Here is a 25902-nt window from a genome sequence, read left to right as displayed (position 1 = left end):
CCTGTGTACTGATATTTTCCTGTTCTTTCTTTCCATCTTTTCCATTCTTCTGATTCATTTGTCAAACTGGAATATTGAAGACTCTTGGAGAATATATGTATCCACTTTTTAGTATAGTTTAATGTATTAGTGATTTTTAACTAATTTTCAAAATATGTAATATTTTAAATGAATTCTTCAAAAGCTTCAGACAGGCATACAGGGCATTTGGTCATACTCACTTCTATTCCTCCCCAATATTCTCAGGTCCCCCTTCCATCCCCTAGTCCACTCCTCCCCCATCCCCTAGTCCACTCCCCCCCATTCCCTAGTCCATTCCCCCCTCCCATCCCCTAGTCCACTCCCCCCATCCCCTAGTTCACTCCCCCTCCCATTCCCTAGTCCACTCCCCCTCCCATTCCCTAGTTCACTCCCCCTCCCATCCCCTAGTCCACTCCTCCTCCCATCCCCTAGTCCACACCCCCTTCCATCCTCAAATCCACTTTCCCTCCCATCCCCTAATCCACTCCCCCTCCCATCCCCAAGTTTACTCACCCCCCCCCCCCCCCCCGCCAACACGCACACATGCACCATTCATGCCCTCTTTTTTTGTTTTTTGTTGTTTTTTGAGACAGGGTTTCTCTGTATAGCCCTGGCTGTCCTGGAACTCACTTTATAGACCAGGATGGCCTCAAACTCAGAAATCGGCCTGCCTCTGCCTCCCAAGTGCTGGGATTAAAGGCGTGCGCCACAACCGGCTTCATACCCTCTTTTTTATTTTTAGATAATATATTTACAGAAATTCCCCTCTCCCCTTTCTTCCCTCCAAACCCTCCCATATACCCCTCCTGTTCTCTTCCAAATTCATGGCCTCTTTTTTATTAGTTGATATTACTTGTATATATGCATGTATATATGCTTGTACTTGTATATATGCATGTATATTTCTAAATAAAACCTGCTCAGACTGTATATTGCTCATCCCTATGTTGTCAGGGCTGACAGCTTGGTGTTGGGTACCCATTGGAGCACTCTTACCTGCAGAGTCTCCCACTCTCAGCATTCCTCAGCTGCCTGTCGTTCTTTGTGTATGGTGGAGGCATCACGGGCTTTTCCCCATCCACTTTGCCATGTCTATTGTTATTGTCCTTGTTTAACTCCAGTTGGGCAGTCATGTTAGTGAGATTTTTACAAGTGTAGCTTCTGACATTACTAGGAAACATGATCTCACAACATGACTCTCTTTTTAACATGGAAAGAAAAGGTAATATTGGAAGGTACTTTTATTAGGGGTGTGTGTGTGTGTGTGTGTGTGTGTGTGTGTGTGTGTGTGCCTGCATACCTGTTATTGTTGAGAAGTTTTGTCTGCTTCTAACTAACTCTGAATTCTGACAGTCTGATCCAGAGTTCTGTTGTCATTTAAATTTTACAAGTGAGGTTCCTGTTGACATAGGTTCTTAATCTCTTTGAAGACTCCCTTGAAATTGTGAAAGCTCTGAATTCACCTCATATAGGGTCTTGCTATATCGTCCTAGCTGGCCTAGAACTTGCTATAAAGACCAGGCTGGGCTGGCCTCTTGCTCACAGAGATCCATCTGCCTCTGCCTCCCAAGTGCTGGGGTTATAAAGGCATGCAACCTCATGCCTAACAATAAAAATCTTTTAAAAATGTAAGTTGCAAGCTATTTAAAAAAAAAAAGCAGAGAGAAGGAAAGAGAGAATAGGTGCTAATTTCCTATGGCCATAGACCGGATCTCTTACCCTGCTCAAAGAAATCAATCAATCAATCAATCAATCAATCAATCAATCACATATCCATTTCAAAGCTATGAAAAGAATGTAGTTCATTCCTACGTACCTAAATCTCAGCTTCAGTAATGATTAATAATCTTGCTTATTCTACATTCATCATTTTTCTCTGCCCTCAACAACCTAGATTATTCTGAAGGAACTCAAAACACCATGCTATGCTAATGAATACACTTAGAGTGCATATATGTGTGTGTGTGTGTGTGTATATATATATATATACACATACACATACACATACACATACACATACACATACACATACACATACACATACACATACACATATACATATACATATACATATACATATACATATACATATATGAAGAACAAGGATTCTCCCTTTTAAAGATCACTCCCAGTGCAGGAGTTACTTGATATGAAATATTTAGTCTGTGACTCCAGATATCTAGAACCAAATAACTATCCTTCCACAACATTTTTTTCATTTGTTCGAAAGTAGATTAAGGGCTGCAGAGATGGCTCATTGGTTGAGAGTACTGACTGCTCTTCCAAGGGACCCTGGTTCAATCCCCAGCATCCATATAGTAGTTTACAACTGTCTGTAACTCCAGTTCCGGGGAATCTGACGCCCTCATACAGACACACATGCAGGCAAAACATCAATCCATATAATAAATAATAGAGTAAGACAAGTTCCATGCATTGTAACTACTTAGCATGGCTCTTGGTTGTTATTACTTTTATTCTTGAAAAGTCAAGAATTGTTATGTAGGGGATGGGCAGTGGTGGCGCACGCCTTTAATCCCAGCACTTGAGAGGCAGAGGCAGGTGAATTTCTGAGTTCCAGGCCAGCCTGGTCTACAGAGTGAGTTCTGGGACAGCTAGGGCTACACAGAGAAACCTTGTCTCGAAAAACCAATAAAAAAAAAAAAAAAAAGAATTGTTATGTAGCCAAAAACAAGCTTCTGAGGGTGGGGCCAGAGCCAGAAGCTGCCCCAAAGTCTCTGAGATCGTCAAGTCATGTCTTTGCAAGGAGATAAGTCCTTGACATGTGCCTTTCCCTGACTGATAAGGATGGAAGAACCTTTTTTTCCTAGTACACATCTTCATCAGCTGGAGGACTGCTTATAAACAGGAGGTTTTCAAACAAGGGCTGGTGGGGAAGAAGAAGAAAGAAGAAGAAGAAGAAGAAGAAGAAGAAGAAGAAGAAGAAGAAGAAGAAGAAGAAGAAGAAGAAGAGAGAAAATGGGAATTCGGTTGCAAATGTTAAACTCCAGTATACTCATAAACTCGTGGTTTACAAACAGTGAAACTAAAAAAAAAAAAAAAAAAAAAAAAAAAAGTCTGCATGTGAAGTTTAAATAATAGTTGGGTCAATAAGGAGTCATTTAAAGAACTTCTCTTTAGGTTTAACCCTTGCTCACATGTGCTTTTGCTATATTTTGTCTCGTTGTTTGCAGAGATAAGGGTTGAACCTGGGGCCTTAATTACAAACTAGGTAAGTGCTTTACCATGGAAGTATATGTCCAGACCACCTCCTCCCCTCCTCCTCTTTTTTTTTCTTTCTTTTTCTTTCTTTCTTTTTCTTTCTTCCCTTTTCTTTCTTCCCTTTTCTTTCTTCCCTTTTCTTTCTTTCTTTCTTTCTTTCTTTCTTTCTTTCTTTCTTTCTTTCTTTCTTTCTTTCTTTCTTTTTTAATTTAAGACAAGGTCTTACTATGTTGCCCAGGCTGGCCTTGAATTTATGATCCTCCAGAGCAGAAGGGTTTCAGGCAGTGGTTCTCAATTTTTTCTGATGCAGAGACCCTGATCCATACAGTTATTTTCGTTGCTACTCCATAACTGTAATTTTGATCTGGTATGTGACCCTTGTGAAAGGGTCCTTCAACCCCTCCTTGGGTTGTGACCCACAGTTTGAGAACCACTGGTTTAAAGGCTTACCCCTTTAACCATCAGTGCCTCTGTAAACAAAACAAAACAAAACAAAACAAAAACGAAAACAAGACCACGAGAGTAAATGGAGTTGTAATCTGAATTCCCACTTCCATTTCCCACTTCAAGAAAGTCCTCCCTCCTGAACTCCACTAAGCTCCTCTTCATTTTAAAAGGTAAAGCAACTCTGTGTTAGGATGTAACATATATGAACCAATAGTTACTATGTAAGAGAAATGCGAGGAGAACCAATAGTTTACTATGTAAGAGAAACGCCAGGACGTGCTCACAGAAACCAGGCAAGCACTGCAGAGAACTGCCCAGGATCCCACAGTCTGTAAAATGGGAATAAAAACCAGCCAGGTGTGGTAGAACAGGCCTGTAATCCCAGAACTCCTGAGGCTGAGACAGGAGGAAGTGGTCCAGGTAGGCCTAGGGATGGGGTGAGTTTGAGGCAGGCTTGGGATTTACCGGGATGGAGCAAACAAAAGCATAACAGAAATAACAAAAGCCTCAACAGCTGTCCCAGAGTGCTGCAGCTGGGATCATCAAATGAGATCATGCAACCAAGTCAGCACTGGCTCACACCAGAACGAAGAGCTTCCGTCATCAGTAAAAAGGCACGGAAAGAACGCATTTCATGATCACAGTTGCATCCAGAGAAAGAATTCAGTTCGAAGCAACACTGGGATCCAGGACAAGGCAGACTCTTCTGTGCCAAGGGTGTCACACTCTGAGGAGTCTCTCTCTGCTACTTTGTTCAAAGCCTCAGGGTTGGGGGGTTGGGGGGTGGGGGTGGGGAAGGGTGGAGGAGTGGTATATAGCCCATGTTAAACCATTTCCTTCTCTGAAGGCTCAGAAAAAAAAAATGGAAATAAGGTATGAAATGGCACTGTGGGTGCTAAATTCCAAGTAACACAATACTGTGTGGTCAATGAACTAAACAGACATTAATCTGAAACTAGACTCCGGTCCCCTAGGGAACTGACCGGTATAGCTCAGCCCTTACTGGTTCTGCAGCGGCAAAACAGCCTTTCTATCTCAACCTTGATCCGAGTGGATAGGATCTAAGCTTTGAACAGTGCCTAAGCTCATTTCAGATGCAGTAATACTCGTTAAACAGTACTAAACTAGGAGATTTGAGCTTCCCTGATTCCCAAGAATGGACAAGGGCACATGAAGACCTGGCTTTGTGGCTGGCCTTTAGCCCCATCTTAGTCAGACGAGCTTCCTTTTTTTGTTGGGCCTCTCACAAACAATTGCAAGTAAATAAATAAGAATGCATGAGTGTGGAAGGAGGAGGCGATTTATACTACTCAGAGTCTTCAATTTAGCCGTGTGTGGTGGCGCATGCCTTTAATCCCAGTACTTGGGAGGCAGAAGCAGGTGGATTTCTGTGAGTTCAAAGCCAGCCTGGTCTACAAATCCAGTCCAGGACAGCCAGGGCTCTGTTACACAGATAAACAACAACAACAGAGTCTCCAGTTTAAATAACATTACAATATTTAACCCCCTCCATCCCATGTTAAACTTGTCTTCTGCAAATATCTCTTGAATACTCTTCTAGCCTTTGAGTAGGGGAAGGTAGAGGGAACTCAGAGAGTTCTCTGATAAGAATTTCCCTGCAGTAAAACCTAAACTACTGGCCTGTAACGCCAGGGAGACTGAGCCAGAAGCCAGAGAGTTCAAGGTCAGCCTGAGTCCCAAGAAAGACTCCTTCTTGAAGCAACAATTATAATCCTTATTGAGCTGGGCGGTGGTGGCGCAAGCACTTAGGAGACAGAGGCAGGCAGATCTCTGTGTCTGAGGTCAACTCAGTCTACAGAGTGAATTCCAGGACAGCCAGGGCTGCAGAGAGAAACCCTATCTTGAAAGACAACAAAAGCAAACAAAAAGTGCTTTGTTGATAGCTTGTTTCTTCAGATTCTTCACAACTTCAAAGCACTTTCAGTCTCCCAGCTTTGTGCAAGAATGTAACAAATCAGTCTACCCATTTGAGAGCTGGGAACCGCTTAGGCGCAGACACCCAAACATGTACTCGTTGGTACTTGTAGGAGCTGAAGCCAATATATATATTTCTTTTCAGTGCCTGGAAGCTGAAAAAACGGTGTCCCCTGCTTACATTCACCAAATCTCTGCCTGGCTTTTTCCCTTCAACAACTTGGTTCCAAACATCTTTCCTTTTCCCTTTCCTTAATTCTAGCCCACGCTACATCTTCTGGAACCAATAAACGAGAAAGGGGATGGAGAGATGGCTCAGTGGTTAGGAGCACCTGCAACTCTTTCAGGAGACCCCAGTTTCAGATCCTAGCAGTCACACAGTGGCTGACAACCATTCTTAACTCCAGTTTCAGGAGTATCTGATGTCCTTGTCTGTCCTCCAAGGACACTAGGCACATGTATGGTGCAGGTATGTATGCAAACATGTAAGCAAAAATCTATACACATAAAATAAATATTAAAAAAATGAGACAAGTAAATCACTATATGGTTCAGCCGATAATTTATTGGGCACCCACGTCTAGAAGCCAGATCATTGAAGAATTTGTGCAGGCAGAACTTGACTCTTCTTCATCCATTCAAAAGGATTACCGTAAAGCCAGACATGTGGGAACATTCCTGCAGTCCAGCATTTGAAGGATAGGATCAGGAATTCTGGGCCAGCCTGGGCTACATGAGACCCTAGCTCCAAATAAAACACAATAAAAAGGCCACTTTATCAACAGCACTCATCTAAAAGTAGCACCTGGTATCAGTCCTACTGGAATCCCTAGATTAATAAATGTGTTTGTAAATCCTGAACTTCAAGTGGCTTCAGTAAGAACAGCTTGGAAAAATGTCTCTGTACAGACTTGATTTCTAATTGTGGTGAAGCTTCATTCCTTAAACCATCTATTCAACATGAACTCACTCTCCAAACTTGCATCTGCTAGGCTCCGGGGAAAGGCAGGCACCAAAGAGTGCTCACCATGCGTCTCAGTGAAGCCTTACAACCCTGCTTGCGGTATCAGCTTCCGGTCCTTTCTACAGCCACATTGGCTTCTTTCATTTCTAAGAGCTCTGCCCCCTCCCTGACCTTTGCATAAACTCCAGTTCTAGGCTCCTGAGAATTTGACTCTTTTGTCTTCTCAGCCCCTCCTCCCCTTGCTGCCTTAGCTGCCTTCGATGCTTGCTTCTTTCCCCTCTGGTCAAAGATCTGCGAGACCCACTACTCCCAAATCAATTTAATATTCCGCCCCGTGATTGGTCACTAATTCTCTGTTCTTAGGTTCTTATTCGACTGGAGGGGCAGGGTCTGACCGGTTTTGTAAGATGCCAGAGCCTGGCACACCGGAGGCCTTCCAGGAATGAAAAACAAAACGGATGTGGCTGTCTAAACAGTTCTGTGGGAAGTGAAGCTCCTGTAGGTTAGGAGTTCGGGTTTTGAAATAGGGTCTCATGTAGACCAGTCTAGTCTCACCAGTTCTAAATGGCAGGGAATGGCCTTGAATTCCGAATCCTTCTGTTTTGGGCTCTCAAGTGCTGGGATCACATACCTGGGATTCCACACCTGATTTGGATTAGGGGTTTTCTTGAATTCCAGTGATGTCAGGTCTCCTACTTTTTTTCTTTTTCTTTCTTTTCTTTCTTTCTTTCTTTCTTTCTTTCTTTCTTTCTTTTTTTTTTTTTTTTTTTTGGTTTATGGTTTTAGGTTTTCGAGACAGAGTTTCCTCTGTATAGCCCTGGCTGTCCTGGAACTCACTCTGTAGACCAGGTTGGCCTTGAACTCAGAAATCTGCCTGCCTCTGGCTCCCAAGTGCTGGGATTAAAGGCGTGCACCACCACTGCCCACCGGTCTCCTACTTTCTATCTTGGCTCTTCAATAGCACTGAAATATTGGGAGTTGTTCCAAGTGCCTAAAACTGTAAGCTTCCAGACAACAAACATCCCACTGATTTACTGCTATGGCCTTACTTAGAATGAGATACACACAGAATAACAGCCATAACCAGTGTTCATGAATGCACTCTGGAGGGTCAGCGGAGGTGGGGATGCCACAACACAGACAACTGGCTATAGTCCACTTCAAAGCCTCAGCTGACTCTTCAAGAGCACATAAAAGCACTCTCATCGAAACAGAGGAAGTGGGGAGAGGGAGAAGGAAGGGGAGAGGAGAGAGAGAACTCAATGAATTTAACCTTCCTAGCCTTCACAAGCAATGCTAACCGCGATGCTTCAGTAGTCCTGCCATGGCTCCGGGGACCTTGGCTCCAGGACCCAGTACTGGGGTCCGTCCCTAAAGGGAACTCTATCGGACCTCTAAAACGGAGAACGAGGAGGTCTCTGCTCGCTTCCCTTCCCTGGCCTTGTACAAAGCGCACCCCCCCCCCCAAAAAAAAAAGGCCTCTGGAGCACTCGCCCGCGGGCAGGGCAGAGCTGGCGGAGCCCTAGACTTAGGCCTCGAGCCCCGCCCCCCGGCTGGTCGAAGCCGCGCCCCCAGCTCCCCACCCTACCCCCGCCCGGCAACGGTCCTGGCGCGCAGGCGCACTGGCGCGCCCAAAGGAGGGAGCGCGCCGGCGCGCGCGCGCGGGAGCCCCGCTTAAATGCGGGCGAAGGGGGCGGCGCGCATCCTCGGCGTCTCTGCCCGGTCTGCACCGTCGCTTCCAACTGTCTCCGCGTGGCACGAGCCACGAGCCGCGCTCTTCCCCCGGCGGCGGCGGCGGCGGCGGGTGCAAGCAAGGAGTGGCTGCGAGCGGCGGCGGGCTCCATGGAGAGCGGCGGGCGCCGGAGCAGAGGCGGCGCTTCCACCGCTGCGCCCGGACTGCAGTGACCCGCGTTCCGCCCCGCGTCCCGGCGGCCGCCCGGCCTCGCCGTCCGTGTCCGTGCCGCCGCCGCCGCCCGTCCCACCGGCGCCCGAGCATCGCGACTTCCTTCGGCCCGACTCCCCGGCGGGGTGGCGGCGGCCGGGTCCCCACGGTGGCGGCCGGAGCAGCGGCTGCAGGAGCCCGGCTCTAGGATGAAGTTCAAGCCCAACCAGACGCGGACGTACGACCGCGAGGGCTTCAAGAAGAGGGCGGCCTGCCTGTGCTTCCGCAGCGAGCAGGAGGACGAGGTAAGCGCGGGGACAAAGGCTGGCGACCGGGCTTCATCCCGCACCCCCCTGCACCGCCCGGGCCTGCGGGTCACCGGCAACCCCCACGCCCGGAGCTGGAGATCGGCCTCCGGGGTTCGCCAGCCTGCCTTTTAGACCTCCCATTAGGTCGCAAGCTGTTGGCTTCATTACGTAGATACCTCCTTTTGCAAAGCGGACTCCGCTTTTAAAGTTTTTCTGACGACCGAAAGATGGCCAGCGAGAGATGTGGAATGACGCCAGAAGGGACAAGATAGGCCAGGAACGGGGCGAAGTTGCCCTTTTCAGCCCGGCCATCTCTCGCTCTTCTGGTTTCTCAAGGCTGTTCTGCGGTGTGACTTGACATCTGGGAAGGAGCGGCGTGTGATTTTACCCGACCCTTCGCCCTGCTTTGGACGGATAGGGACCTTTGGAGTAATCTCTGGGAGAGCCTATTTTATTTCACTTCAGTTCTATTCGGTTTTAAAATGATTCCGTTTTCATCCTGCTCTGGATAGTTCAGTCACTTGGTAGCTGGGGGAAATCTTGTAGCGCTGCCACGCCTAAAATGAACTGATAGAGGAAAAAAAGTTAGCGTTCTGAGTTCTGCTTCTGTAGCCGCGTCCAGGGAAGCACCAAGCATAAAACTGGAGATGGGATCTAATGGCTTCCTTATTGCTAGCCCCTGAAGTTATGATAAGTATGACAGCGTACACTCAGTGGTGGTTAACAGATAGCCGCGTGCTTGAAAGTTAGGATCTTTAAACCGCTTTTGCTTTTTATTTATTTATTTTAAAGGTTGATTTGAAAGCTTCTAAGTGTTAAACCCAAATCCCGAAGGAACTTCTAGAGAAAGGTCTTTGAGCTGAGTCTACTTAGAAGAGAACGGAATATAGGACCTTTTAAAAGTGCACAAAGGACAAAAAAGGCCAACAAGCCTTAAATGCAGTCTATCATGGGGTGGGGGGAGTCTTTGAAGGAGGTGCCGTGCTAGGGCAAGGCAAACTAAGTATAAAAACATGTAATAGCGAATAGTGACCCAGGATCCAGTCTGACCTGTTCACTGCTCTATCGGATTTTTAGCTGAGCGTTTACAATGAGTTAGGTGCAACCCGGGAGTGTTACATTTAATCCTTTTAGCACTTGGAGGTAGTACTGGTCCGCCCTGTTTTATAGGTGAGAAGACGGCTTTGAGCAGAAATTCTTTGTCCAGATGACAGAATTAGGTAGCAATCATAGTTAGGGATGTAGTTCCTACCCCAGAAAGCTGGCCTCTTGGTAAAGGGCCTCTGCTCAGCAGTCGGGTGCTCCGTGTTTTGTGAGGCTAAACTTGAAAGCCTTTTAAGTTACCTTTGAGATTGTGCCATAATACACAGTTGGAAATTCAGGGCCCATTTTGTGTGTATGTGGGGGGGGGTGTCTGGGGGTGTGGGGGGTTGTTTGGGGGTGGGATGTATCTGTGTGTGTCCCTAGGGGAAGCTATGAGGATAGGAGAAATCAAAATTATCTAAATTGTGTGTCTGGCAAGGCAGTCTTGACAAGAGCTCCATAAATGACTTTAAGCAGGTAGGTGGATTGGTGTGTGTGTGTGTGTGTGTGTGCTTGGAAATTGTTTCTGCTGGAAGCGTTGCTAAAGGAGATAGCACCATGGTCGAGAGCTTGCCTCGAACACAGGAGCCTGGGTTCAATCCTGGGCTCCTCTCTCTCTCTCTCCAGGAAGTTGCTGTAAAATCATTGCTACAGCCTGTTTTCAAAATGAGACCAGTATTTTTAAATACAGTGAGATGAGCAAGGCTTGGGGAGTATTAGAGAAACCCATTATGTAAAGCGCTGGCTCTTGGAGCCTGTAGGCTGGGGGACCCCGGTGAATCAACTTGTTAGGGGATATGCTCTGAGGGAAGACGCTGGAATTCTCCCGAGCACACAGCCAACTTTCAGCATCTGGTTTGGCTCTTTGGAAATTTTACTTCTGTGGTTGTGTACAGTTGAGGCTCTTTCTATTATGTGATAATTACGGAATAGACTCTTAGCAGCACAGTAAGATGTCTGGGAAAGCTACAGGTGGGCTTTCCCTGTTGAAATGATACCACGAGCCATCCAAGGATAGACCAAAGCTGCTTGTCCCACCCTTCCAGCTAATGGGTAAAAACTGCTTATTTATTGGGTTAAGGAGTTGTAGGTCCTGGTTAGAACATTTAAATGTATGTTTTTAAAGATGAGGGTAACTTCAAAAAAAAAAAGTTAATTACCATCTGATCCTAAAAGGCTACGGAGAGCCCCCATTGGCTGGCTCACCTGAGTGCCGGGATTATAGGCGAGAGCCTTGATGCCCACTGAGAACAGGTTTTTCTTTTTTTTTTTTTTTTTTTTTTTTTTTTTTAAGATTTATTTATTTATTATATGTAAGTACACTGTAGCTGTCTTCAGACACTCCAGAAGAGGGAGTCAGATCTTGTTACAGATGGTTGTGAGCCACCATGTGGTTGCTGGGATTTGAACTCTGGACCTTCGGAAGAACAGTCGGGTGCTCTTACCCACTGAGCCATCTCACCAGCCCGAACAGGTTTTTCTTATAGTAGTGGTTCATACTGGTGCACGCCATAACTACCAGCATGTGGGAGGCAAAGGGGGTCTGATCTCTGAGTTCAAGGCCAGCCTGGTCTACAGAGTGACAGGGCATATAAATTAGGGCACAGAAGTAACATATCTCAAGGTCACAGAACAAGCAGGACTTGACTCCCCGTGTTTTTAAGTCTTCAGTGTATCTGAGCAGCCTCTCTGGCTAGTTTTTCCTGTGGAGGCCTGTCAGCTTCAGTGTGGCTTTGAGCCTTCAGACCAGCCCACAGGTATATGTCCATAAATGACTTTAAGCAGGTAGGTGGATTGGTGTGTGTGTGTGTGTGTGTGCTTGGAAATTGTTTCTGCTGGAAGCGTTGCTAAAGGAGATAGCACCATGGTCGAGAGCTTGCCTCGAACACAGGAGCCTGGGTTCAATCCTGGGCTCCTCTCTCCATAGGCAAAGAAAAGACGGTGACGTGGTGAGTTGGTAGCCAGAAATGGCTCTCGTTGAATATATTTGCATATGTATTTGAATAGTGGATGTAAAGATAGTTTGAGCTGGCAAGGAACATACACTGTCGTATGGAAGATTAGATGAAACAGGGGGAAATAACAACGGAGGCCTGGAGTGCTTTCTTCTCTGTGTGCTTTGGTTTAGGAGCCCAGTGTGTGTCACTTGGAACTTCAGTAAATGGGAAAGGAGGGACCTAGCACCCCAAATAGAAGAGGAGGATGGCTCGGGGCTGTGGTCTGCAAGAGCAGCTTGGGTTGGCAGAGAAAGGGGAATGATTTTTTTTTAAACGTGAGAACCTTGGGTAGAGAATAGCTCAGTGGTGGAATGCTTGCTTGCCTACCACACACAAAGCCTCCAGGGAAAACAGCACCTCAGAGGTCACACACCAGGCAAGACAGGAAGGACATTTCAATTTTAGACTTTTGAGGGATTTGAGAGCAAAGTGGGACATAGAATCAAGCAACTCCATCCTGGGTTGCATCCAGGTGCATGAGCAAATCAGTCTGAGAGCGAGCCAGGCAGTGGTGGCGTGCGCGCCTTCAATCCCAGCACTTAAGAGGCAGAGGCAGGCAGATCTCTGAGTTCGAGGCCAGCCAGGGCTACACAGAGAAACCATGTCTCGAAAAATCTGAGAGGGACACCAGTTCTGTCTTGGATCTGGATCGGTGGTTCAAATGAAGCATCTAGCCTCCCTCTGGGCTAGCCTGCTGTAGAGCTTGATAGCTTAGGAAAGTCCAAATCCAGCAAAAGTAAGGCATGGTGAAAATGAAGGCTCCTTAAAAGGCAAAACTAAAACCAGAGCCGGGAAGAGTATCGGCCCCAGTCAGGAATCCTAATGCAATTAAAAAAAAAAAAAACCAACCAACCAAACAAACAAATAAACCCTGCCGGCCTTTACAGGGGGTGGGGATCAGTTGTCATTTAACCTCTGGCAGTCTCCCGGTTCATAGGTATTGGCCTGTTTGACCAAGAGATTTAAGTCACTGAACAGATAAGGCATTCAAATGGAGACCACTTACAATAACCACATGGGTTTTCTTTCCTGTGTCAGAGCTTGTGTGTGCTAGGCAAGCAGGCACTCTACCGCTGAGCTGCGCCCCCAGCTCGAGGCACACCTTTTAGGAACATTGTGAGGTACACCCATCTGTGACTGTGGCTCCCCCAGACCTGAAGGAGAACCTCTCAGACCACTGAAGCAGCTTCTTCTAGGAAGAGCATGTGTCTAGCTACCATTTGTATGATTTGTCAGAGGGTGATTTCGGGATAATTCTCCAGCGTTGGAGTCAGCCACGGCTTACCTGGAAGATTGAATGTCTACTTGGCTTTCTTCCTGTCAGCCGTGGGTGCCTCTTGCTACTGGAAGAGCTCTGTGATGGTTCTGATTCGTTGCTTCAGTAATACCATGTGTTTATCAGCTAGCATGTTGACTGTGTTGTACACCCAGTAGATCCTATTTGTCTGCTTTGGGGTGTTAAATAATAGTACTTTTTGATAGGTTTCTCTGGGGAGAGTCTTTAGTGTTCATGGAGGGAGCTTGGGGTCAGCTGTCCAGTTTCTGAAGACAGTATAATTACAAGGAAGTGTTTGCTGTTGTGACTAGGTAAATGGCTTCATCCCCGCCACCCAGCCCCCTCCCCAGCCCCCCAGCCCTCCTCAGCTCACCACAGACACACACACACCCAAAATAAATCACGTTGACTTGATTTTAGAGTCTGCATGTGCAGAAGTTATTCATAGTCTAATTTACCCACCAACCTAGAGTTTAAAACAAAGGTATAATGAAACAGAAGATGAACTCCCACCTGCTGAGAAACAGTGACTCCTGCTCTCTCACCCAACTGTTCGGTCCCCCTCTTCAAAATTCTTACTTGCATATATGTATATGGACAGGAGAGGATGCTATGGAGGTCAGCGGACAACTTGTAGAATCCCTTTCTTTCCTTCCTTCTACCATGTGGGTACCAGCCTCAGGTATTCTGGCTTGTCAGCAAGTGACCTGTCCAGCTGAGCCATCTCATTACCCAAAGTCAGGTGGGTCTTTCTTTCTTTCTTTCTTTCTATCTTCCTTTCTTTCTTTCTTTCTTTCTTTCTTTCTTTCTTTCTTTCTTTCTTAACTTAAGATTATTTATATGAGTACACTGTCACACTCTTCAGACACACCAGAAGAGGACACCAGATCCCATTACAGATGGTTATAAACCACCATGTGGTTGCTGGGAGTTGAACTCAGGACCTCCGGAAGAGCAGTCAGTGCACTTAACTGAGCTATCTTGCCAGGGCCCTTTTCTTGCTTGTTGATAGCATCTTCCCCATAGCCCAGGCCGCCTCTGTTTTCTGCAGTGCTGGGATTACACTCAGGAGCCTTCAAGTCTGGCATCAATCTCAGTTTGTTTTAAAGGTGGATGTATATAGCCCAGTAGTACTTACTTAGCATGTGTGCCCAGCACTGAAAAAGCCTGATTTGTGATGGAAGAAGGGAAGGTGGAAGCTGGGCTCTGAGTGGCTCATATTTGAAGAGTACACTGAATTATATTAACTTTCCCCTGGCTTAACTTTTTTGCTTTTTCGAGACAGGGTTTCTCTGTGTAGCCCTGGCTGTCCTGGAACTCACTCTGTAGACCAGGCTGGCCTTGAATTCAGAAATCCGCCTGCCCCTGCCTTCCGAGTGCTGGGATTAAAGGTGTGTGTCACCACGAAAGGCCCTGGCTTACTTAACTTTTATGGTTGTGCATAAGGTCATAAGTTCAAGGCCAGCTTGGTCTACATAAGGCTCCAGGCTAGTTTGGTCTACACCCTGAGACCTTATGAATTCAGTGGCAGCACCACCTGCGGCTCCTGGCAGTGCACTCGCTTCAGTGGAAAGGACTGCAGGGTGGAGCCCTACTGTGACCACGGCCCTCATGCTGGGGCTTGAGCCCGGGTCTTGGGAAGGCCAGGCAGGAGTTATACTTCACACATTGCCTTTGCGATTCAAGATCTCACTAAGGCCTCAGTGATTATGAGGCTAAGGTGCCTCCAAGGTTAAGAGCACTAGGTATTTTTCAAGAGGTCCTGAGTTCAATTCCTAGCAAACACATGGTGGCTCATGACCATCTATAATGTGATCTGGTGCCCTCTTCTGGCCTGCAGGCATACATGCAGGCAGGCCACTGTACATAATAAGTACATCTCAAAACCAAGCAGAAACAAGGAACAAAACAACAGAACCTTCATTTAAAATTGCCCAAGGTGGCCTTGTGCTAACTCTGTAACTTAGACAGGCCTTGACTTTGTGGCCTTCTGCCTCCCTCCAGAGTATCTGCAATTGTAACCTGGGCCACTCCCCTCTTTCTTGGCTTGAACTGGAAAAAGATAAGTGAGTCCTTTATAAATATACCTTAGTAATTTTTTATTTGGGAGAACAGCACTCAGTAGGCTTTACCCAAAAAAAGATTTTTTAAGTGTTTGTGTGCACCAGTTGTGGTGGCACACGCCTTTAATACCGGCACTCGGGAGGCAGAGGCAGGCGGATTTCTGAGTTCGAGTACAGCCTGGTCTACAGAGTGAGTTCCAGGACAGCCAGAGCTACACAGAGAAACCCTGTCTTGAAAAAAAAAAAAAAAAAAGGAAGAAGTTTGTGTGCCGTGTCTATCCCTGTTATCCAGGGAGGCCAGAAGAGGGTTTGGGTCACCTTAAACTGGCATTGTACACAAGTTGTGAGGCACCATGTGGGCCCTGGGATTTGAACCCAGGTCCTCTGGAAGAGCAGTCGGCACTCTTCACTACTGAGCCCTCTCTCCAGCCCTCTACACCATTATTTTTGGTGTTTGAGTTTTTTGACATAGGGCTTCACCAATCCATGTTGACATCAAAAATCTTGATCCTGCCTCTACCTCCTAAGTGCTGGGACCACAAGAATGTGTCACCACACAGGCCTCTTGCTCTTTAGTCACCCTTGCCCTTCCCTCTAAAAGGTGGCTGTGCCCTCATTCCAACTTAATGGAATATTCAGGGTGAGTAGATGAGAGCTTAATAATACTTTAACTAGTCTCTATCTCCGCCATGGGGTTTATGTCATCTCTTAGCCTGGCGAAGCTGGTGGTTTGCCGCAGTTGCCTGCACCTGTAAGAGAATGAGAATAAGGGTAAGTTTAGTGATCCTTCCTCCACAGCGCTAGATTTTATTGCCGTGACAGGAGATGGATTATGAGGGTAGGGAGTTGGAAAGCGGGGCTGCGCGGGCTTAGTCTGAGTGGTGACCTTTTGTGTGGAGTACGTGGAAAGTTACACCTCTCACCCCCTCTGAAGTGCCGTAGATCTCTGTAATCTGCTCTGTGGCACTTGAAATGAGCACCTAAAATATGACTGGACTTGAGGTACAGGGTTTTGAATTTGTTTCTTAAGTAGCTGCCTGCCACCAGTGGCAGCTGTTCACATGTATGTCCCTGGTGCTCAGTAAACCAGGAAAGGTCAGAAAGTTAGCCCCAGGGTTCAGCACAGCGTGGAAGTGGCAAACCAAGGGCGTAGAGTTGTGGATGAGGAAGCATTTCCTGGCATGTACTAGATCACAGATCCGCCTTCCCAAGGGTGGGCGCTGTGGAGCACTCTACAGGAGACCCTGTCTCAGCTGAAACGGGCGGGGTGCAGAGAAGGGGCTGTGCCTGGGGTCGGGATGAATATGAGTGAAAATCCCGGGAAAGGCTCATCAGCCTCGATTCCTGGCGCCGATTTTAGTTTTTAGTGCTGAACACCAATGGTTTTGAGACGACGTCACTAAATGAGTCGATGGCCATCTGTGCCACTGTCCTGACCCATTATAAAAGCACAAGGAAGTCACTTAGCACAGGATTATGGAGCAAAAGTTTTATCCAGCCAATAATACCAGGTCACCTCTTAACTCTGACTAGAACAAGAGGCTAGTAACGGGTCAGAGCCAGGGGTTGTTGCTTCGCCTCCTTTTGGGTAACAACAGTGTTACTGAAGTGGGGTTTGCAATCTCTCTCTCTCTCTCTCTCTCTCTCTCTCTCTCTCTCTCTCTCTTTCTCTCTCAGACCAGGCCTCGAACTCAGATCTGCCTGCCTCTGCCTCCCGAGTGCTGGAATCAAAGGTGTGGGCCACCACTGCCTGGCACAACCTCGCTTCCTTTAAGGTAGAATTTGAACATAAAGACTCCTACCTACTCTTCAGAATTCTGGATTTAAATTTTATCCAACTTCTCAATACTATATTGCACATCAATGAATAGCCTACTTTTAGTGAGTCTTTACAGTTTCTTAAAAATAAATATTTCCTGCCATCCTGTTTTCAGTCTCAGAATTAGGCTGAGCTGACTCGTCTCACCAGGCAGGAGAGCATGGAGTCCCCAGTGGCCATCAGGGCCTGCTAAGGCCAGCAGCTCAAATATTAGGCTTGCCAGATAAGTGCTTTCCTCGAAGAGATCTTAGCACTAACAAGGAACGATGTTCTCCAGTCTGTGTGCTTCAAGTTCAGACTCCTGTCTGCTAACACATTAGCTCTGCCTAATGCCTGCTCCTTCATTTCTAATTATGAATGTAGGCCCTATTTGCAGATATTAAGCTTTTTATTTACAGCTCTATTTGGACATGATGCTGTTGCCCCCAAAGCAGCCACAGGTGCTTTACCTAATGCCCTGCCAACCATTATGCTGGCTCAGTGTTTCCCTGGATTGGCCACTGTCTCGCCATGCTTAAAGCAGTGGTGTGGACAGCACAGCAGTGTTCAGTTAGGCCCAGGACGGCAAGGACAGCAGATTAGAGGAACTGTTGAATCACTTTGGTCAACTGAAGCTTCCCATCTGGAGAAGGTTGAATCCTTAGCAGCCGCATGAAAAGCTAGACATGGTGACACACAACACTCGGGAGTGTGTCAAGTGGTGCAGAACAGGCAGGTCCCAGGAGCTTGTGGGTCAACCTAGCCAAAACGGTGAGGACCAGGTTCAGTGAGAGTTGTAGAGAGCCATAGAAGACACAAGACATCTACCCATGCACACTCATGCATGTAGACACACAAACACACCATCCTTTTTCAAATAGGAGTGAACCCCTGTGTTTCTAGCAGAAGGGAGAAAAGCAGAATTGGTACTGTGGTTGTCAGGAAGATGCAGTATCCACATTTGGGGATTAATCTCTCCCCACCCCCTGTGGGGAGGGGAGATGAGGATATAGCTCAATTTTAGAGTGGTTGCCTGCTGTGCTGCTTGCTAATGTTATGTTATCACCTCGACACAACAGATTTCCCTGAGAAGAGGGAACCTTAGTTGAGTAATTGTAGATCAGATAGGTCTGAGGCTATATCTGTAAGAGATTGTCTTGACCAAGTGAAGTGGGAGGGCAGGCTCAGCCCGTTGTGGGTGGCACCATCCCTAGGCAAGTGGGTCTGGGTTGTGTAAGTGTGGTGAGCATAAGCCAGTGAGTCTCAATGCTCCCTGCTGTCCTCCTCAGCGTCTGCCGACTTCTCTCAGTAATGGATGGTGACTTGGAAGTATAAACCAAATAAATAAACCCTTTGCTCCCTACCCCAAGTTGGTTTGGACCAGTGTTTTATCAGAGCAATGGGAAGCCGACTAGGATACCTAGCATGTCCAAGGCCTTGGGTTTGATCCCAAGTACCATCAACTAAGTTGTGAATGTGGTGTGTTCCCCGTCCACGGGAAGACTGTTGAAATGTATTTGAAGGCAGCATAGTTCAGGATAGGTAAGACATGTGCTACCTTCAGGAGTGTTCGGTTGTTTCAGACTTGTACTACTTGAATGAATGCATTTCAGTTTCTCATTTGAACAATGACTGCAGTAGTACCTCAGTGCTATTGAGTTAGCAACTTGGATCCTTGTTTATGGTGAGAGTGGGCTTTTTGTTGTTGTTGGTGGTGTTTGTTTTGGTTTTTAATACTGTGGGCTTAATGCTCTTCTTGATCATGGGTCTGCAAGTTTCTCCTGTGAAAGGTCACGTGACTATTCCAGGCTTTGCAGCTCATCTGGTCTATTCTCAGTAATTCTGCTGTCACAGCCGCATAAAAGCACCAGACAAAATGCAAAAGTGAGTGATAGTGTCTACTGCTTAATAAAGTTTTACTTATGAGCACTGAAGTCTGAATATTACATAATTTAAAACATAAAAACCACCTGGCATCTTCTATAGAATCCCTAGCTTTTAATTTTAAGAGCCAGAGGAGTATGTTCAAGCATACATAGCCTGTGCTAGCTACATACCAAGTTCCATATAGCCTAGGCTATACAGCAAGATCCCATTTCCAAAAACAAAGGAAGAGAAAAAAGAACCTTTTTGTTTTGTTTTGTTTTGTTTTGTTTTTTGTTTTCCTTTTCAGCTTGAGCTGTTCAAAACTAGTGCACTGTAGTTTGCCCTTGTTCTAGACACAAGTTAACAGCTGTTTATCTGACTGGCTTAATCAAATGGTTTTGGAATATGCAGGCCCCTCTTCCCACCTAACTGTGAGCTTCACACTCTGCTCAGCTAGTGTTTGTTCGCACATTTCCCTACTTCTTTCTCACAGCACTGGTCTTCACAAACTCTTAGATCATGGGTGAACAGGGTGGCCTGCCTGTGGCCTTGTGTCTTTAATTTGAAGAGAAAAGATTCTATATATAGCTCAAGAGTAACTGAAGCCCTGGCTGTCCTGGAACTCACTCTGTAGACCAAGCTGGTCTGGAACTCGGAAATCTGCCTGCCTCTGCTTCCCATAGTGCTGGGATTAAAGGCGTGCACCACCACTGCCCTTCAAAAACTGCACTTCTTAAATCTGGTAGTTTAAATAATCCCAGAGGAGCCAGAGTTCCAGGCTAGCCAAAGTCACACACCCCAATATAAATGAGTCTGCAGAAGTAGGATGGTTTAGTGATGTCAGTCTGTATCCTGTTGATGTGTGCCCTTAATAATTTCAGTGAGATTTCAGAGTGGATTAATCCAGAGTCCAGCAACAGCCATGAAAATGCTATCTGTGTCTTAGTGCCTAAGTCTGTGGCTACTATGGGTTCTACAGGTGCTGCTGGTGAGTAGCAGTCGGTACCCAGACCAATGGATTGTCCCAGGAGGAGGGATGGAGCCGGAGGAGGAGCCTGGCGGTGCTGCTGTGAGGGAAGTGTATGAAGAGGTGAGATGAAGGCTGTCTTGAGGGGTTTTACAGGAGGGTCTTCTGGCTTTTTGCCAGGTAATCCTGAGCAAATGCAAGCAGGCAGTTGACAGAAGTGTTCTCTTCTGCAATGTTTATAAGGATTGTCTAGATTACATTCAAACTGCCTTAAAATTCAATAATAAAAGGTGTCACACCTTCATGCACAAAATCTCAAGTGGCCTGATTGTCCCTTCCCTCAGGATTGGAACTTGGCTTTACACTCAGATGAGACCATGTAAGGTAGAAGTGTGTAGTATATGCTAGACTCTGTCACTGGGCTTCCGGGTACATTCAGGAAGGTTTTAGTCTTGGGAGATGGGCTTCCTGGGGGAAATGCTTCCCAGCTTCACTGACAGGAAGCACTGCCATTGCTGCTGTTGCTATAGTAACAGGGGTGAGGAATCAGGACCCTTTGAATGGTGGCTAGAGAATTGTAGCTCTTGCCTGGAAAAGAAGGCAGGTTTGTAAGAAGGTATAGTTGGGCTGGAGAGATGGCTCAGCTGTTTCTCCAGAGGTTCTGAGTTCAATCCCCAACTGTCCCATGGTGACTCACAACCATCTATAAGGGGATCTGATGCCCTCTTCTGGCCTAAGGATGTCTATGCAGCAAAGTGCTCATACAATAAATGAAAATTTTTAAAAATTGAGAAGTGGGGGGAGTCTGTTAGTTCATACAGAAAATTGTTTTCCTTCAGTTTGATAAGAAGTTCATTTTTTATCACCCATGTCATTTCTTTTTAAATGAAAGTCATCTAATCAATCCAGGCAATTGGGATTTGTGTGTGAATTGAGCCATTATTCTATACATAGGCAGTGAGTCTTGGTATGGCCAAGAAATTTACAATTAGACAGCTAACTTGCTAGGGAACGCCTGAACTATTTAGATTCAGAAGTTGAAACAAAACATAGCTTATAATGAATCATTATGAAGATAAGCATTTTACTTACCTAGCCTGTTTCTTTTTTAATAGGCTGGAGTCAAAGGAAAGCTAGGCAGACTGCTCGGAATATTTGAGGTGAGTCACAAAATAGCCCTCACTTTGATTCCTGATTCTTCCTAACAGCAGCCTGCACCAGGTTCCTCTAAAACGACCAGCAGGCAGGCCACTGGTTAGCATCGGGGGAGGCTGGGTAGTTACCCATGTCTGACCGTGGAGTAGAGCTCACACAAAGACTGGCCACATGGGCATAGGCAGCATCTTTAGCAGTCTGAGATCTAGGTCTTAAGATCTGGGGGCGACTGGGTTCTGTCTAGTTCAGCATGTGACGCTGAACAACAAACAGTGACTTGAAGGACCACGGAAAACTCAGGTACAAGGAATAAATGCTAAAATAAACCTCATTTGTGTTCTCTCACTAACGAGGCAGGATGGAATTCAGCAAGGGGACGGTGGAGAGAGAGGCTGGGTTGAGAAGTCAGTGAATCCCTAGTCAGTGTGGTGTGTGCTGTGCCACAAGTACGGGGTCTTCCCTCATCAAAACGTAAGAGTTAGCTCAGTCTTTCTTGGTAGAACCAAGAGTTAATTAAGCCTTTAGGAATTCAAGTGTGTATGTATTGGAATTGATAAGGCACCAGTTCTTGTGGTTGGAGAGATGGCTCAATGGTAAGAATATTCAAGGTAAGAGTACTGGTTGTTTTGCCAGAGGACCTGAGTTCAACTCCCAGCACCCACGTCCACAAGTGTAATTCCAGTTCCAGGGGACCTGACCCTCACTCAGGCATATGCAGGCACATAAGATAAAAAATTTTTAAATGTAGTTCTTAAAATATTACACAAAATGCCTATCTGTGGTTACATAGCACCATCTTCTGGTTAAAGTGAGAAATACAAATTTTTCTGTGATAATGTGTAGAAACCAATTACACCTTTGTCACTATGGCCAGTTTGTAAAGAAAAATCATAACTAAAACTTAACTGGTTAAGGAGACAGCACACTATTTGACAGGAAATGGCAGCCAGCAGTTTTTCCCTTTAGAGTATCACAGCACGTGACATGTTTTTAGCAATTTCCCATTGGCGGTGTTGGACCTCCCGTTTCAGATTTTGAGATACATCATTGTAATGCAGGCTGTCTCAGCTTCTAAATGCTGAGGTTTCTGGGGTGCACCAACATACCCAGACTAGTGTCTTTGGTCTTGAGACAGGATCGTAAATCTGACCTCAGCTGGCTTAGAACTTGCTAGGTAGGTAGTCCAGGCGGCCTTGAAACTGAATCCTTCCTGCCTTGGTCCTCCAGGTTCTGATTTCAGCTGTGAACTACTACTATGCCTACCATCTTCAGTGCAAAGTTTTTTTTTTGTGTGTGTGTGTGTGTGTGTGTGTGTGTGTGTGCGCGCGCGTGCATGCCTGTGCTCATGTATGCACACGTGTAAAGGCTAGAGAACAGCTTTTGGGAATGATTTTCCTCTACTGTAGGCTCCCAAGATCCAACTCAGCTTTTCTGTGCTGAGCCATCCTGCCAATGCCAATTTTGAGGTGTGTGTTTTATATATACACACTTCTGTCTGCATTGCTACACTATGCACCGTCACACTGGAAACAGCCGTGCTGGTCACTGGGCCAGAGCCCTGAATTAAAATGCTTTTTTTCTCTATTCAAGCAGAATCAAGACCGGAAGCACAGAACATATGTTTATGTTCTGACTGTCACTGAAATATTGGAAGACTGGGAAGACTCCGTGAATATAGGTGAGCTTCTGTTCCTTTACTCCGTCCCTCCCACCTGCCATTCCTTCTGGTCCCTCCCACCTTCTGCCATTCCTTCTTAACTGATTTTTTTGGTTACTGTTTTGAGAGGGGTGAACATGTAGTTCTACTTTTGAACTACCTTATGATTTTTCCCTACCATATTATTAAGTCATTTAGGAAGTAAAAAACTCATTGTTTGGGGGGAAAGAAAGGAAATCTTGTATATTAGTAGGGTATGCCTTCTTAAACTGACCTGACAGTGACTGCTGCTGTACTCTTCTCTAGGAAGGAAGAGAGAGTGGTTCAAAGTAGAAGATGCAATCAAGGTTCTTCAGTGTCATAAGCCTGTCCACGCAGAGTATCTGGAAAAACTAAAGCTGGGCTGTTCTCCGACCAATGGAAATTCCTCGGTCCCTTCCCTCCCAGATAACAATGCCTTGTTTGTGACTGCTGCGCCGCCCTCTGGGGTGCCATCCAGTATAAGATAGAGGGTTGGGGTCCCTCCCCCATCATGTGATGCACATGTCACAAGGAGAGGCTCTTTCACTTCTAACACACCTGACTGCTGCTGGCAAACTCTGTATTTGCTATGCAGGGATTTCAAATAATTTGCATGTATTTCATCTGCTTTCAAGTCTTTTAAAATAAATAACAAAATAGCAAAAAATATTTTAAGATGCCAAAGCCATGTGGAATTTTTTTTAAAGCCTTCATTGTACCCCATTCCTTTGGTTTTCATTTTTATAACCTTTTTGACATTTTCACTTTTGTCCACTTAACATTCTATGGTTTGTTTTGACAGATCAACTGGTTATTGGGTATATTTTTTGCCCAATTTTTTTTTTTCTTACAGTATCAAAATAGACACCAAATCTTTGTTGGGAATTAATGAAAAATTCTTGGTATTTAAAGAAATCTATCCACCCCAAAACTTAAAGAGAGTCATATTCTCCCTTTGTAAACTGCAGATTTGGGCCGTGTTTGTATGGGCCAGGAGCCTTTGACAAAGCACTTCAGCTTCCTGTTTCTGAGAATTTGTTCACAGGCAGAATTATGTCACGGTCCATGTACTAGGACCGGTTCCCCTCTGCCACAGTGATTTGATGTGAAAGTGTGCCGTCTTTTAGGGAAAACTGTCAGTACTTACACGTGGCTCTGCATAGCTCATCCTGAAACTGGTTATAGAAATCTATTTAGCACGCTCAGCTGCTATTTCCCTTCTTTGACATAGACTCTATTAGGGGCCACATTTCCCTCAAGGGTGAGTACTCTTTAAATATATTTTCAGTTTCTGATTTAGAGACATTGTTCACCACTGGACTAGACTAACCTTGGATGCCGGTCAGTGACGACTTTGTCACACTAAATAAGATGGCTGTTCTAGGCCTAAGACACTGTCTTGAGGGTCAGTAAGTGACGAGTCAGATGAGTTAACTGTGGGGAAACTAGAACATTCGAGCCAAGAATTATTGTACCTCGCCTTTGTGCTGACTCAAAATTGGCCATCCCATGAAAAAGTACCATGACTTCATGGAGGAAGTGAAGGGGGAGAAGAGGAAAAGATCTTTAGCCATTATTAACCTTTTGTAAATACTCTAACTGGCAAGCTTAAGACAGTGAAGACATTTGTTCTGTCGCTTGTTAACCTTTAAACTGTAATAGTGCTGCTGACAAGGGTCCTTGCCTGTAAGGAAAACTGGCACCGTTTCCATAATGAGATCTTGGGCCACCGATGCAGCAGAACTAAAAGCATTAGATTCCAAAGCAGAAGAACTCAGCCAGTAGTACTCATTCTAAATTATGTAGTGTAACCAAGCGTGATCGTCCAGACCTTTTATATTTTTCTTTGTACAGAGGTCATGTACTCTGGGTGTTTTAAAAGAAACATTTTAAAGAAACCCACAGATTGTCATTCTCTATCTTGTTTTCTCACGATTCTCTGCAATTCTTCCCTGTACTAAACACAACAGAGAAACTGGACTGTTTTGTATAGAATACTGCTTCCAGCAAATAAACCATCACAAGTGCTTGGGGGTTTGTATGTACACGATACTCTCAGAGGTAATAATGCATGAACCTATTTTATATGTAAAATATGTACAGTATTCATGTCAACCATCTCTTTAAAAGTTAGCCTATAAATATTGTTGTATAATTTCTTTGGTCAGAAACATTTGGACTAAGTCATGTCACCTGGGTCAGGATTTCTTTCAGTGCCATTTAGCAAACTGTCTTTAGTCTATGCAAATAGCAAAGATTTACAGAATGCAACTGAATGCAGCTTCACTGTTAAATTTCACCTGAGGGCTCCTCATTATTCTTCTGGAACCCAGAACTTGAAAGATCTAAAGGAAATTGAATCTAGTAGAGCTCATGTCTACCAGCCCAGCCGCCTGCAGCGGGGAGACTGCTGTTTGTGCTTATCTGTGCAGGCGCTGAATAAAACGGGGCAGCTAAATTCTCCAGTTCCATGTGCCTCCTAATGTTTAAAAGAAAAAAGCAAAGTAACTTGTTAAAAATTGACTTGCAAAAAAGTAGAAACTGTTGGGTGGTGGTGTAAAGAAATGGCATTTTCCCACCAAGGACAAGCCATCCAGTTGTCAGTCACACCGTATGAAGCAGCAAAGGTGAAGGAGAGAAAAGGGTATGTGTACAAGAGTTGCTTTGCATGGTCTCATCTGAGATGGTTGCATTCGAACTGTTGTAAGAATTGTAAGAATCTTGACTTTTTTACGTTTGGAAACATCAAATAAAAATGGAAACAACCTCTGTATGTTTATTTTTAGTTTAAGAAGAGCCTGTTTTCATCTTTCAGGTACATGCTTTTACAGGGGGCTAGAGAAATGGCTTAAGAGTGTTTGCTCTTCTTTGAAATGATCTGACATTGGTTCCAGCACCCACAGAGGTTCACAGCATCACACACACAGGTTTCAGAGCTATGCCTTTGCTGTATAGAATCTGTTCCCTCAGCTAGATTTATATCATGTGCAGCCATTCTATACTTCCATGTGGCATTCTACAGTAAAACTCACATCAGACTTCATACACACACACACAGCTCTTGTGCACTTCGACTAACTTGGATTGGTGGCTTAACGCCATGAAGTTTCCTAATAGGTTAATAACCAAAACTAGAAAAATAACAGGACATTCCTTACTATAATTTCCACTCAAACATGTAAAAGAACTAGAAGTTTCAGAGCAGTGATTAAATGCAGTAGTTTGGGCTGGGTAAGTAGT

General features: G+C 45.4%; 1 protein-coding gene and 1 non-coding gene across 3 annotated transcripts; both read left to right on the top strand.

The window, feature by feature from the left end:
* Positions 1 to 8291: 8291 nt before the first annotated feature.
* Nudt4 (nudix (nucleoside diphosphate linked moiety X)-type motif 4) lies at positions 8292 to 25431 on the top strand. Of its 2 annotated transcripts, none has more exons than NM_027722.5 (5): positions 8292 to 8776; positions 19842 to 19952; positions 20945 to 20989; positions 22578 to 22662; positions 22948 to 25431. In NM_027722.5, exons 1-5 carry the CDS (start codon positions 8681 to 8683, stop codon positions 23148 to 23150), a joined length of 540 nt encoding a protein of 179 aa, NP_081998.3. In that variant the 5' UTR covers positions 8292 to 8680; the 3' UTR covers positions 23151 to 25431. The 2 variants fall into 2 exon arrangements, with proteins under 2 accessions (NP_081998.3, NP_001345925.1); NM_001358996.1 differs by having other exon boundaries at positions 22575 to 22662.
* On the top strand, positions 13117 to 13207 carry Mir3058 (microRNA 3058). The gene has a single exon (NR_037212.1). It is a non-coding gene; the product is annotated as a microRNA 3058 (primary transcript).
* Positions 25432 to 25902: the final 471 nt, after the last annotated feature.

This window comes from Mus musculus, chromosome 10 (genome assembly GCF_000001635.26).
Source record: "Mus musculus strain C57BL/6J chromosome 10, GRCm38.p6 C57BL/6J".
Classification (NCBI taxonomy): Eukaryota; Metazoa; Chordata; class Mammalia; order Rodentia; family Muridae; genus Mus; species Mus musculus.
Note: the sequence above shows the minus strand (reverse complement) of the source record. Positions and strands in the feature narration are given on the sequence as shown.

What these genes read in the sequence shown, in the direction of transcription:
- Nudt4 (NM_001358996.1), top strand. Translation starts at nt 8,681, where the DNA reads ATGAAGTTCAAGCCCAACCAGACGCGGACGTACGACCGCGAGGGCTTC. An exon ending in TGAGGGAAGTGTATGAAGAG is followed by an intron (nt 19,953 to 20,944) that starts GTGAGATGAAGG and finishes CTTTTTTAATAG; the next exon opens with GCTGGAGTCAAAGGAAAGCT. An exon ending in GACTGCTCGGAATATTTGAG is followed by an intron (nt 20,990 to 22,574) that starts GTGAGTCACAAA and finishes TCTCTATTCAAG; the next exon opens with CAGAATCAAGACCGGAAGCA.